Here is a 14,665-nt window from a genome sequence, read left to right as displayed (position 1 = left end):
ACAATCTTTAGCCTGTTCGCTGGTTGGTTTCAGCCAGCTCAAATTAGCCAGCCAACAGTGTTTTCCTCTCACAATAAACCAGCACCCCAAACCAGCCCAGAAACCACTTATCTTGAGGGAGTGGGAGATAAATAGTGCAGTTGTTTGTTTTATTGCTTGCATTGCCCATGGAATTCTGAAGAGGCATGCAAAACGGCAACGCCTGTTCCGCTGCAGGAATAGTGAAGGCACATGAACATTAAAGGGAGTGCACATGCAGCCTAGACGGATGTGGCCATCAATAGACTAGACGGACAGGTTTGGTTCCTAATATTCTGATGACGCGTTTCTTTTTTGCCATCTCCTGTTGAATAGTAAGATCCCAGGGTGGGAGTAGGGGGTGGAGGTGGATGCGTGGGCAGGAGGGAACCATGGTATGGAGGTCCGTGGATTAAGAAAAATTACTGATGGAGTTTTGTTTTATAAAAGTATAGAATATGATAGGATTATGTGCTAAAAGTTAGCCTACCAGAGAAATTAGCTTAACCATTGCAGATGCCTAAAAGAATTGTGTTAGCAATCCAGCGTCTTTTACTTACGAACCACAAACGGGCTACAGATTCAAAACACCGTATGACACCGAGGAAAACAGCACGTGCAGACAAAACACGTTTTTTTAGCCCGACGCCGAGTCGCTGCCAACCAACCCCACGCGACCTGCCAGATCGGAGCGCCAATAGACAGGCCGGCCGGCGAGCGTCCCACCCAAAAGTCCAAAGCCCCACCAGCCAGCCACCACCATCCTCCTCTTCCTCGAAACCGTCGAACGCACGCACCGGCACCGCGCCGCCGCGTAGCCTCGCCTTACCGTCGCCGGCCGCCGATTCGACGCGACGCGGCTTCGAATTCATAAAAGGGACCGATGGCGGTGAAGCGCGCGGTGCTGGTGGGCATCAACTACCCGGGCACCAAAGCGGAGCTCAAGGGCTGCCACAACGACGTTGCTCGCATGCGCCGGTGCCTCGTCGACCGCTTCGGCTTCGACGAGTCCGGCATCCGCGTCCTCATCGACGACGGCTCCGCGCCGCAGCCCACGGGGGCCAACATCCGGCGGGAACTCGCGCGCCTCGTCGGGGACGCGCGGCCCGGGGACCTGCTCTTCTTCCACTACAGCGGACACGGCACACGGCTGCCCGCCGAGACCGGGCAGGACGACGACACTGGCTACGACGAGTGCATCGTGCCCTGCGACATGAACCTTATCACAGGTGTGCGAGTTCTGCCCCTCTGTTGCTTGCTAGTTGCTATGGTGGATTGGTGGGTCGGGCTAATCGAGAAGTGGGGATTGAATTGTAGGTGGGGTTTGAGAATGACAAAATCAGAAATGGATATGATTTTAGGCCAGTAATAACGAAAAAGATTTCAGATGTCTACTCATAACCAGGGTCTGCATATTCAAAAGATGATGCTAATAATTTAGATCCGCATTATGTGTTTACTTTACCAGAGGAATACTATACATTGTAAATTTCTAGCTTGGGAGTTGAAAATGCAATTCCTGAAAGGCTGAAACTGTTCTGATCACTTTGACAATAGTGAAAAATGTTAACAAAATTTTAAGCATTCTTACAAACAGAGTTTATCTCCTTAGAAAATGTTAGAATTTGGGCCAAAAAGATCAGTTTTAATACATGTCAGCACTCAGCAAACAGCTATGCCTGAATCCAATTGTGTGCCATTTTATCTAGTTCATGTTTGGATGCTCCATTCATACAGGTTAAAAGAAGTAACTGATGTTCTTTTATGAACTGCAGACCAAGATTTCACGGAGCTTGTGCAAAAAGTCCCCAGTGGCTGTCTCTTACTCTCTTTACCATAGTTTCTGATTCGTGCCACAGTGGAGGACTACTTGACAAGAGGAAGGAGCAGATTGGCCACAGCACCAAGCAGAACCAGACCCAGAGCCGTGAACTTGAAGAACGGTGCTTCTGACACTAGCTTCCGGGAATTCCTCAAAGATACTGTTCGGGACGTGTTTGAGTCTAAAGGAATTCACCTGCCCCACCGTAGCCATAGCCACCGGCAAGGTCACGGTGACGATGGTGACGAAGAGTCGCGCTACATCAACACAGCTGATGCCCACGTCAAAAACCGGTCGCTACCTCTCTCGACATTGATCGAGATGCTCAAGGAGAAGACTGGGAAGGATGACATTGATGTAGGTTCAATCCGGCTAACACTTTTTAACCTCTTCGGAGACGACGCCAGTCCGAAGATAAAGAAGTTCATGAAGGTCATGCTGAACAAGTTACAGCAGGGACAGCATGGTGGCATTGTGGGCTTCATGGGCCGCCCTGGCACAGGAATTCCTGAAAGCCAAGCTTGATGTCAAGGAAGAAGAGCTCGACCCAGCCATGAAACAAAATGTGCACAGCGACCAAGAGGTGTATGCCGGGACGACGGCGAGGGTGCCAAGCAACGGTGTCTTGATCAGTGGGTGCCAGACCGACCAGACGTCTGCCGATGCGACCACACCGAAGGGTGTGTCCTACGGTGCGCTCAGCAATGCCATCCAGGCCATCCTCGTAGAGCACGGGCCGGTAACAAACAAGGAGCTCGTGCTGAAAGCGCGCAAGATGCTGTCGAAACAGGGCTACACCCAACAGCCTGGGCTCTACTGCAGCGATGAGAATGCCAGTGTGGCTTTTATATGCTGATTCATTGGGTTTGCCCTGTGGATTGCAATATTTGTAGTATATTGTCACTGTTATGGTGTACGTGTGTGATGGACCAGTGGCTATGTTTTTTGCTGAAATTTGGGAATGGATTGTTTCTGCACAAGATGACATATTTTACTCCCGCTCGAGAACTGCATGTAACGTATGAGTATGAATGAATTAATGTACTCGTACACGGTGACCCGCGTCTCCAGCGAATAGAAAATAGCAGGGGAATGAACTCTGCACTGCACCTCGCACGAGGGCACCGGCACTCGAGCTCCACCAACTCTGCACGAGCTGCCAGATCGGCGCCAAAGAAAGGCCAGTCGACAACTCGTTGCCGCAGGCACCAGCCCGATCCAGTTCCATTCCGGCCGCCACCAGCCCACCACCTCAAGCAAGGAAGCCTAGCTAAGCGCGTCGCTTGCGTGTGCATGCGCGGCGTGACGGCGGCGATGGGGCGGAAGCGCGCGGTGCCGGTGGGCATCAACTACCCTGGCCGGGACGACGAGCTGAAGGGCTGCTTCAACGACGTGACGCGCATGCGCCGCTGCCTCGTCGAACGCTTCGGGTTCGACGAAGCGGACATCCGCGTCCTCGCCGACGCCGACCCGTCCACGCCGGCGCCCACGGGGGCCAACATCCGGCAGGAGCTCGAGCGGCTTGTCGGGGACGCCCGGCCCGGGGACACGCTCTTCTTCCACTACAGCGCCCACGGGATGCAGCTGCCGCCGAGACCGGTGAGGACGACGAGTGCATCGTGCCATGCGACGGCAACCTCATCAAAGGTGCGGCGGGCTCTGCCTGTACTACCCGGAGTTTGTTGTGTAGTTCTGTTCCAACTCAATTAACTGGAGTTGTGGTCTGGGAGTTGCTATATTTTTAGTGTCTGAATTTCTAGAATTTTTCCAAATTTAGGATATTTTATACCCAAATTTAAATTTAAATTTATGGGGTTATTTGTTTTTAATAATGTGTAAATTTAAGGGTCGCTTTAGATTATTTTTCCATAGTGTTACTTTATTTTTTTATATAAACAGCAGAGGTGTTTGTCTTAATTATATGAAAATTTAGAGGTTTTAGATTATTTTTTCTAATAGCATAGGTGGGTAGGTTAGATGAGATTAGAGAGTACTTTATCTTGGTTTTCAAATAGTATGGGTGGGTAATGTGGATAGATGTTTATGGGCTATATTTTCATAATGACATATATAAATGTGATTAGGAAATCCAACTAAGTATTGTATAGTTTTATAAGATATATCTTTCACCCAAACACGCCTCAGGATTCAGACTTGAATAGGATACTACTGGTGTTGCTGATTCAGGTGTGTTCGGCTGAGCTTTCTGCTGCTGCAGCTGCAAGCCTGCAAAGCACCGGCTAGCCACAAATGAACAACATCAGAGATCGTGTAGAAGGAGAACAGCATTACAGCAGCAAGATTTTCCTTGTCAGTTCTCTCACTTTTGAAGATGATACTAATTTTCATGCATGTACGAACTGCAGACCAAGATTTCAAGGAACTCGTGGCAAAAGTCCCAGATGGCTGCATCTTCACCATAGTTTCAGACTCGTGCCACAGTGGCGGGCTGATCGACAAGGCCAAGGAGCAGATTGGGAACAGCACTCGGCAGAACAAAACCGAGCACCCGGCCGAGCGAGTCACGCGGCATCCTTTCGGTGCCTGTGCCTTCCTCCTACGGATCGTCCATGGAGTGTTCGATTCACTGGGCATCCACCTGCCTCGCCTCGTCCAGAGTGGAGGAACGGAGACGGACACCAAGGCAGGGGCAAGCGCACACGCCGCCAGCATCAAAAGCCGATCGCTGCCTCTGTCGGCGTTCATCAAGATGCTCCGGGAGACCACCGGCGAGGACGACGTCGGCGTGGGCACGATCCGGACGACGCTATTCCGTCACTTCGGCGACGACGCGAGCCCCAAGATCAAAAAGTTCGTCCAGGTCATGGCAGGCAAGCTCCGGCAGGATGGCAAGCTGGAGGGGAACGAGGCGGGAGGACAGGTGGACACCCTCGACCTCGATGGGGCCCTGGAACAAGATCAGGCGCACGGCGGCGGCGTCAAGGAGGTGTACGCCGGCACCACGGCGAGCGCGCCGCCTCTGCCTCGCAATGGCGTTCTGATCAGCGGCTGCCAGACGGACCAGACCTCGGGGGACGCCACCACGGCGGAGGGCGTGTCCTAACGCCGTCCAGACCATCCTCGCCAGGAAGCACGACGGGACGGTGACGAATAGGGAGCTGGTGCTCAAAGCGCGGGAGCTGCTGTCCAAACAGGGGGTCACGACTCAGCAACCTGGCCTTTACTGCATTGATGAGCATGCCGGTTTGGCTTTCATACGCTGAAGTTGTGCCAATTTGTCATATGGACTGCAATCTTTGTTAATTGTACATTATTACCCTCTCTGGTATGTGGTGGCTATGATTTTTGAAACTAGAAGCACGACCCGCGCATTGTCGTAAGATTTTCTTAAAAATAAATCTTTTATATATAATATTACTATATGGTATTATCTATACTGTGTATATATATGAATTTGACTGAATATTATTTTATTATATTAGATCTGGTAAAAATTGATAAGCTAATAAAAGAAAAACCAATAGAATATTTATCACATTATAGAAGATAGGTGATGAAACAAATAGCATATGTAGATGACTTTACGTTAATAGATTAAAGATCAAAGTATTGCACATAAGAGAGATGATGTGGATATTTTTTTTAATTAATAAGGGATGACATGAATAGCTTATATGAAAGGATTGCAAGTTAGTGGAACACTTAGTGGAAAATGATGTGGACATCTTGCATGAAGAGAGAAATAATCTAGTGGGGTTTAGCTTTATAAGAGTTTAAGATTGAGATTTGAGAACGAGACTGTTATGCACAAAATAATCATTATCATTCTTTGAGACTATATATTTAATCATATAATTTGTATACTTGCTCCAAGCTTTCTCAAGTTTATTTATCGTGCCCGCGATGACATCTCCTAAGATCGTCTCCAACAACCGTGACCCAGAATATAAGATCATTCATCCTTTGGGTAGCGTTACAGGCAAATGGTTCAATACCTATTTTTTATCTTCTCTAACAACAAGACCCAAAAGACAATCCTTTTCTGCAAATAGGTCTTTAGGAGAGAGGATACTTAAATTTATGTTATGTCTCTTCTAACTCTCAAAATGAGTATTTTATATAGATACTATGTTAAAGGCTATATGTATTATGTTGGAGACCCAATTCGTAATGGATCACCGATGGCTACTCGTATGATTGGTCTGCGGTTAACACTATGGCTTCTTTGCTCGTGTCAATGCCAAAAGGAATATTTTCAACGGAAGAAAAAAATCTAACTGGTGATGGACTTTTACCTACCAAATACGACAACCTTTGCCTAAATTCCTCTAAAAAGAACATTTTGTACATAAATTTAAGCTAACCCGATTCGATTGTTTCCCAGTGCAAGGCTGCTTTAGCTGACGTTGACACCCACCAGCCAATACAAAAATGACGGGGTGGTGGCAATGGGCACCTCTCGCGACAGCACTCCGGAGCTCCACCAGCCCAGCACGCACGAGCTACCACTGCCAGGCCAGAACGCCAATTGGGCATCTCGTCACCGTACCAACCAGACCATCATTCCAGCCGCCAACACCTCCGCCGATCGAACGTGCCGAAGCACGGCGGCCTCTCGTCCGGCGGCGGCGGCGGCGCAGAAGCGATGGGGCAGAAGCGCGCCGTGCTGGTGGGCATCAACTACCCGGGCACGGACGGGGAGCTGAAGGGATGCCTGAACGACGTGGCCCGCATGCGCCGCTGCCTGGTGGACCGCTTCGGGTTCGACGAGGCCGGCATCCGCGTCCTGGCCGACGCCGACCCGTCCACGCCGCCTCCTACGGGGGCCAACATCCGGCTGGAGCTCGAGCGGCTCGTGGCGGGCGCGCGCCCCGGGGACGCGCTCTTCTTCCACTACAGCGGCCACGGACTGCAGCTCCCCGCCGAGACCGGGGAGGACGACGACACCGGGTACGACGAGTGCATCGTGCCATGCGACCTCAACCTGATCAAAGGTGTGCTCTCCTTTCTGTTTCTCTCTGCATTTAGTTGTGAGCTCTCAGTTCTGAACTGACTAACTTAGGATCGAACGGTAGTTGCATTTGGAGGCACACTGTTGGTATCTGATGGTTAGGTTCTAGCCTTTCATTTTCATACAGCATTTCGATTGAGTTTATGAATAAGATGAGCTTAGTAGCGACAGGGTTGCATGGGTCGCCAATCGATCATTTAATAAACGAGTATTCCGTAGATAATTTGTGGCCTCGCTGGACGGTAAGCCTAGGCTTTCTGCTCTAGCCTAACAGAACCTTTTTATTCTCTTCATGGAATACGTGCTATAAAAAAGGATAAGCCCAGGACATGATTCAGCAATTCAATGATAAACCTACGAGATACGCTAGTAGTTTAGTGTGTGGAGCCATAGTAATGTAGAAGGATTTTTTTTTGAGCAACAGTTGTCGTTAATAAAAAAAATTGTTTTGGGCTTTTGGCCCAGTCTTCAAAGGCTCAAAAGCAAAGATTTTGACCGGTGTTTTCTCATAAAAGTATACGATTTCCCAGTCCAAAATTACTATAGCTTGAAAGTATTTTCTTTTTTTTTTAAGATCCGGTAGTCTGGCTTTGTATTAAATAAGAAGGGTTACAAAATTAGACATCTTCCAAGCGCGAGAGGCGCTACCTCCCGCGACAGACTGCTGCAGGAGGTTTAGGATAAAACTATGCTAATTACTCACTAAGGGATGAGCTACAAAAGGGAAAAGTGGACTAAGGGGGTGTTTAGATGCAACAACCATGCCAAAAGTTTTGGCACCAAATCTTTTGGGTACAAAAGTTTTGATATTCTAACTTTAGGCTTAGGTGCTTAGATCCATAGCAAAACTTTAACACCATATGAATAGAAAACTGATTTGCCCTCATTTAATGATTGATTTGCTTCATTAATTACTGCATGCACAACCATGCATGTTCATGACACCACGCCGGTGCCCTTGTGCTAGTCGTCGGAGTTGCTCGGTGAGCTGCTCACCCTTGCCGCCGCTCACTTTGATGCCATGCCCGGTATTGTTAAGGAACCATAAAAAATTACACTTTATTACACAATTATTGAATATATCAAGTACACAATTCAATTGTCGTCAACTATAAAAAAACAAAACACATGTTACTTTTCAAACGCATATTCGAATTATCATGATCTATTTAACAAACCAAGGGCAATCGAGTCACGGAAAGCATTCATTATCACAGATTCATCCCTTGCTGATGTTTGACTAGTATGTGGCTGAGAGCAGGATGCTTCAGATGGAACATAGTTCTCATCACGGTCACAACGATCAAAATCCCTATCCACTATTCCACTCGTTCTAACGAAGTTATGTAGTGCCATGCATGCAACAATTATTTGGCTTTGCTTATGAGGTGCATAACTTGGCATTTGCAACAAAATCCTCCACTTTATCTTCAAAACTCCAAACGACCTCTCGACGACATTTCTAAGAGATGAATGTGCATAGTTCAAGATCTTATTTTTACCTTGTGGCTCCGGACTGTCTCGATACTCCGGAAGATGGTACTTGGTTCCCTTGTAGGGCGTAAGGTAACTCGGTCGATTGGAGTAGCCAGAGTCCACCAAGTAAAATTTTCCTACACAATGGCAGCCTCTAGCCAACTACTTGTTTCCACAACTGCTTGTTTCCTTCATCTACACCACACTCTCTAGCCAAATGCTGCACATACCTAATGTTTTCTACTCTGGCAGCCTCTTTCTGCTAGACAAGCTGATAGGCAACCTGCTGCTTGTTTTCCAAATGTCTTTGGAACATCACATTCCTCTCTGCTTGAATCCTGACATTCTCAAGCATGAACCTGTCCATGCTCCTAACTGCTGGGCTTCTTGGACTTCTTGTTGGGACTAGAGCCAATGGTGCTTGTGATGCTTACTCTCTTGTTGCTAGTGATGCTAACTGGGGTCTGCACGTCAAGGTCCTCAGGTGGCTCCTCCTCCTCTTCCTCATCCACAGTGACACTTCCTCCAGGAACAAATGAGGCCCGGAGCGAAGGAGGTCCTCATAGCCCGCCATTCCGGGCCACTCTTGGCCATGGGAGTTGAGGTCGAGCGCCGCCATGCTCGCTCGGGGAGCATTGACGCTGCTTGAGCCCGAAAAGGGATAAGCCGCGTCGTTGATGTTCTCGTAGCCGCCGGCAGGGGAGAACAGATTAGGTTGGGAGAAGAAGTCCCTAGTGCATTTGCCATTCCCATTGTCATCGCCGTAGCCGTCAACATTGTAGCCGTTCCCATTGTCGTCGCCGTAGCCGTCAACATTGTAGCCGTCCATCAGCGAGGCCGGGGAGGAGGACCTGGCTCAGGGTGGCGGCGTAGGAAGAGCTGGATCTGGGGCCCGAGGAGGAGGAGCTGGATCTGGGGGCCGTGGAGGAGGAGCTGGATCTGGTCGTCCGTGGAGGCTCAGAGCGAGAGCGGCGGGCGGAGCTAGGGTTCGCTCGGAGGGAGAGAGCGAGAGCGGCGGGGAGTGACTGCGGGGAATGGATACGGTCCGAGCGGTGGGGTGGGTGGGTGCAGGAGTAGTGGCATCCGGCTCCCCCCCCTATGCGTTTTTTACAAGTTTTGGGCCTCTTGGGCTCCAAATGCCAAAACTTTTGAAGCCCCACTTTTGCTGTTTTGGGTACATGGTGTTTAGATTTATTTTACAAAAAGATAGGCTAAAATACCAAAACCTTTGGCAAAATTGGGGAACTAAACACCCCCTAAGTCATTTCCCTCCCGCCAAGGCCCAAGTGGAGCTCTGTTTTCTACCGCCATGGTGCTCATGGGACCTCCATCTCGGTCCCCCCCCGACTCCGTTGCCATTGCAGCTAGGGCCTTGGAAAGTATTTTCAAAATACTCATTGTAGCTGTATAGTTTTCAAAAGATTTTGACCTTGGAGTATCATTGTAGCTGTACAGTTTTTATACACTATACAGATACTAACAAAATGGGTACACGCTGGTCAAAGAATTTATTTTTAAGTACAATACACCTACTATTGCGTTTTTTCCAGGTGTAAATGTGATATTTTAGGCTGTACTATGCTATCAATTGTGGCAGCATCCCTATAGCCAAGGTAGGTTTAGTTTTGGTGAGTTCAACAAGCTGGCCACGTTAGAATCTGCCAATTCATAACCTGCCTAATTGGCTAATTCTGTAATCCATGATCGTTTCTTCCGACGACCTGATTCTGCCATATGCACCTGTTCTGATAATTGAGCTCGCTCGTCATGGTCGACGTCCTGATCCCCATGCATACGCTGCCCTGCAGACCAAGATTTCACGGAGCTCGTGGCCAAGGTCCCTGACGGCTGCCGCTTCACCATGGTCTCGGACTCGTGCCACAGCGGCGGCCTGATCGACAAGACCAAGGAGCAGATCGGCAACAGCACCAAGCAGAACAGAACCCAGCAGCGCCGAGAGCGCGAAATGAAGCCTCCTCCCGGTTCCGGGACCGGACTCTGCGCCTCCCTCGTGCGAATTGTCCGTGGCGTGCTGGAGTCTCTGGAGGCCGGCATCCACTGCAATCGTCGTGGCCAGCAGCAGGGCAGCAGCAGCAGCGTCCAGAGCGGAGGCGTCCAGGGGCAGGAGCCGGACGACACGAAGGCGGCGAAGGGCGGCAGCGTCAGCATCCGGTCGCTGCCGCTGTCGACGTTCATCGAGATGCTCAAGGACAAGACCGGACGGCACGACGTCGGCGTGGGCTCCATCCGCACGACGCTGTTCCACCACTTCGGCGACGAGGCGAGCCCCAAGGTCAAGAGGTTCATGAAGGTCATGGTGGCCAAGCTCCGGCACGACGACAGGGAAGCCGAGCAGTCGCGCGCTCCCCGGGGCGCGGAGGCCCTGGCGCAGGAGCAGGACACGCACAGCGTCGAGGAAGTGTACGCGGGGCCGGCGGCGGCGCCGCCGCGCAACGGCGTGCTGATCAGCGGATGCCAGACGGACGAGACCTCGGCGGACGCGACCACGGCCGACGGCATGTCCTACGGCGCGCTGAGCAACGCGATCCAGACCATCCTCGCCGGCAACGGCAGCGGCAAGAAGCGCGGGGCGGCGGCGGTGACCAACCGAGAGCTGGTAGTCAGGGTGCGGGAGATGCTGTCCAAGCAGGGGTACACGCAGCAGCCCGGGCTCTACTGCAGCGACGAGCACGCCAGGCTGCCCTTCATCTGCTGAGACGAAATAAACGCCTGAGCACCGTGTCGAGTGAATTCCAGGCTTCATCTGTGGATGCTACGTCGTGTGTGTAACAAATTTGAGACTTTTTTTTATGAGTTTATATTTCCTCAAAAAAATCGAGACTTTGTTTATTGCCTGAAGACGTTGACCTTCGAGGTCGCTAGCCCTTAGAATTTATTAGCCTACCTCATCAGTCATGATATGATATTTTTTTCTCATAATAAATACTTTTTAACTTACTTTTCAGCGAAGCTGACGTCCCAGCCGGCCGCGTTCTCGCCCGCGGTGAATTCCCTATCGCTACCGGAATAGAACAGACTATCGTCGGCAGTAAAAAATTCGCAATGATCTGAGATCTATCAATTTCTTTGGCAGAATATGGTTTGGACAAATCCAGTAAGCTCACGCCTCACGGGCACCGCTAATGATCCCCGAGTTTCCAAAGCGTGGGACTAGGAAGGGACGGCGATCCCAGATCACACAAACCCAAAGGACGGGGGCAATCGAAGCCACCGAGCCCCCCACACGTCGCCATCTGCCCTGTTCGCTCGGCTGAGTACCATTGGTTGGCTGATTTGTTGTATAAGCCAAACGAACAGCGCGATGAATCGCATCGCCGTCTCCTCCCCCACACACCCACCGGAACCGTCGTCCCGACCTCTCGCCAGCGATAAGCCTTCCCCACCGTTTCATCCACAAAGCCCTCTATACGACCCACAAGCCCCTCCTCCTCCCGTGCTCCTGAATCACTCCCTCTCGGTCTCTCCGCTCCACCCGCCGCCGCCGCCGCCCGAATCCCAATGGCGTCCGCGGCCGCCCCGCCAACCTCCCTCTCCCTCGCGGCCCGCGCGGCCACCGCCGCCGCCGCCGCCCCGCTGCTCAGGGGAGGCCTCGCCGCGGCGTGCCAGCCGGCGCGGTCGCTGGCGTTCGTGGCGGGCGACGCGCGGCTCGCGGTCCACGTCGCGTCGCGGTGCCGCCAGGCGTCCTCCGCGCGCGGCACGCGGGCCATGGCCACCATGGCGAAGAAGAGCGTCGGGGACCTCACGGAGGCCGACCTCGAGGGGAAGCGCGTCTTCGTGCGCGCCGACCTCAACGTGCCGCTCGACGAGAACCAGAACATCACCGACGACACCCGCATCCGGGCCGCCGTCCCCACCATCCAGTACCTCCTCAGCAAGGGCGCCAAGGTCATCCTCTCAAGCCACTTGGTGAGTTCCCGGCCCTCCAGCCTTCCCGTATCTCATGTGATTTGGGGAAGTAATGCTCTTCGCACGCATAGGCAATGTAGAAATTGCTGCAAAGGTAAAAGAGAACCCTTTTAGAAAAAATAAACTTACAAAAGTAGAAAAAACTGATCTTTTAATTCAGCGTCCGTTTGTGACTTCTACTTTAGAAAATGGGAATCTAACTATTGCTCTTGGCATACACTCACAATGTAGGAGCCAAGGACTTGCACAGTGATAGTGTTTAATCAAATTTCTGATTTTGTATGTGCACACTGGCTATTAATTGCAGACTTGCTTCTTGTGTTCAATGATAATTTTATGAAAAATAACTGAACCAATTTATTTTTCTCAGATAGATGCTTAATTTTCTTTTCATCCAATTATGGTTAATATCCTCCCTTTTGCTCTGGATGTGCAGGGTCGCCCTAAGGGTTTTACACCCAAGTTTAGCTTAGGTCCCATTGTAGGACGGTTGTCTGAGCTTCTTGGCATTCAGGTATTGATTTATTCTACATCATTGGTACTTCTAATTAGGTCACATGTGCTAATTGATTGTTCTGACTAAAGCGTATGTATACCCAAAAATAGGTGCAAAAAGCCGATGATGTTATTGGCCCTGAGGTTGAGAAGCTGGTGGCTGCCTTGCCCAATGGTGGGGTTTTGCTCCTTGAGAACGTAAGATTCTACAAGGAAGAGGAGAAAAATGACCCAGAGTTTGCACAGAAGCTTGCCTCCCTAGCAGATCTTTATGTCAATGATGCATTTGGAACAGCCCACAGGGCACATGCATCGACTGAGGGAGTTACTAAGTATTTGAAGCCTTCTGTTGCAGGGTTCCTTTTGCAGAAGGTTATCTTTCTATTTCTATGTTTACATGTTCCATTTTGTAACTCAGGAACTATGAAAGACGGGATCAAAGGAAAAAAATGCTACATAAAACAGAAACTTGTGATTATTTTCTCTTTCGCCTCCTCAATCTCAATCTGATCCTTTTATATTTAACAAAATCAATTTGCAGGAACTTGACTACCTTGTCGGAGCTGTTTCAAGCCCTAAACGCCCATTTGCTGCCATCGTGGGTGGTTCAAAGGTGTCATCCAAGATCGGGGTTATTGAATCCCTGTTGGAAAAGTGTGATATCCTTCTCTTGGGTGGTGGTATGATCTTCACATTTTACAAGGCACAAGGTCTCTCTGTTGGTGCTTCATTGGTTGAGGAAGACAAACTTGATCTTGCAACATCTCTCCTCGCAAAGGCTAAGGAAAAGGGTGTCTCTCTTTTGTTGCCAACCGATGTTGTCATTGCTGATAAGTTTGCCCCTGATGCTAACAGCCAGGTTTGTTGCATCTTCTCCTTTCCTAATCAGCAGATCTTTTGTAGTGAGTTTGTTGAAGCCTCTCTCGGTTCTGCATAGTAAGAAACTTGACCATATAATTTTTCTACAGACTGTTCCAGCATCTGCAATCCCCGATGGTTGGATGGGGCTGGATATTGGCCCAGATGCTGTTACTTCATTCAACGCAGCCCTGGATACATGCCAGACGGTCATCTGGAACGGGCCCATGGGTGTTTTCGAATTTGACAAGTTTGCTGTAGGAACTGAGGTAAAGCACTGCTCAAACATGCTGATGCAGCTTAGCTATCGAACTGAGGACTGAGGAGAGGTTACAATGAAAGAAACCTAACCCTGATATCTCTTTTCTAGGCTGTGGCAAAGAAGTTGGCAGAACTTAGCGCCAAGGGTGTCACAACTATCATTGGAGGTGGAGACTCTGTCGCCGCCGTTGAGAAGGTGGGAGTTGCTGACGTTATGAGCCACATTTCCACGGGAGGTGGTGCCAGCTTGGAATTGTTGGAAGGAAAGGAGCTTCCAGGAGTTGTCGCATTGAATGAAGCCGTCCCTGTGGCTGTATGAAGCAAGCTTTCATTTTGTTTCATCTTCATCTTCACGTGCCATTGTATACTTGCTACATTCTTGCTTGCTCCTCGTCAGCCGCTCTAAATGAAGAGATCAATGTGTTTATAGAGCTACTGGAAATCGTTTGAACAACGAAACAAATAATACGTGCTTACTGGGCCATCTTTCCTCGGTAACGAGGGTACGACTCCGGATATCCACGAGAGATTATAAGCCTGTTCGGCAGGCCGTAAACGATCGTATACGATCGTGGATTATAAGCTGGAACAATATTTTTTTTCTCACATCAAATCAGTCAAATTAGCCAGCAATAAATAATCCATGATTCAGCCCAGCCAGTCGAACAGGCTATATATGGGCTGCGCCGTCAGGGGTGGTTCAGCCCACAAGACGAAGATTTACGGTGCACAATACTGTTCGGCGTGTAACGCAAGACATCAAGAGCGATATCCTGAAGATACTACGAGATCTGTTAGCATATGCTCGATCATGTAGTTCATGTAATCTGTTATTA

The 14,665-nt window shown here is 49.9% G+C and overlaps 2 protein-coding genes and 2 pseudogenes across 2 annotated transcripts; all 4 read left to right on the top strand.

Moving 5' to 3' along the window:
• The first annotated feature begins 774 nt into the window (after positions 1-774).
• Positions 775-2,827, top strand: LOC136512888 (metacaspase-5-like; annotated as a pseudogene).
• Positions 2,828-2,923: 96 nt separating this feature from the next.
• LOC136511140 (metacaspase-4-like) lies at positions 2,924-5,064 on the top strand (annotated as a pseudogene).
• Positions 5,065-6,274: 1,210 nt separating this feature from the next.
• LOC136513416 (metacaspase-6-like) lies at positions 6,275-11,188 on the top strand. Its single transcript, XM_066507423.1, has 2 exons — positions 6,275-6,795; positions 10,097-11,188. Exons 1-2 carry the CDS (start codon positions 6,447-6,449, stop codon positions 11,002-11,004), a joined length of 1,257 nt encoding a protein of 418 aa, XP_066363520.1. The 5' UTR covers positions 6,275-6,446; the 3' UTR covers positions 11,005-11,188.
• Positions 11,189-11,701: 513 nt separating this feature from the next.
• Positions 11,702-14,264, top strand: LOC136512290 (phosphoglycerate kinase, chloroplastic). The gene is made up of 6 exons (XM_066506257.1): positions 11,702-12,215; positions 12,652-12,729; positions 12,822-13,082; positions 13,252-13,569; positions 13,679-13,837; positions 13,939-14,264. The coding sequence occupies exons 1-6, from the start codon at positions 11,808-11,810 to the stop codon at positions 14,146-14,148; spliced, it is 1,434 nt and encodes a 477-aa protein (XP_066362354.1). The 5' UTR covers positions 11,702-11,807; the 3' UTR covers positions 14,149-14,264.
• Positions 14,265-14,665: the final 401 nt, after the last annotated feature.

This window comes from Miscanthus floridulus, chromosome 16, assembly GCF_019320115.1.
Source record: "Miscanthus floridulus cultivar M001 chromosome 16, ASM1932011v1, whole genome shotgun sequence".
NCBI lineage: Eukaryota > Viridiplantae > Streptophyta > Magnoliopsida > Poales > Poaceae > Miscanthus > Miscanthus floridulus.
Note: the sequence above shows the minus strand (reverse complement) of the source record. Positions and strands in the feature narration are given on the sequence as shown.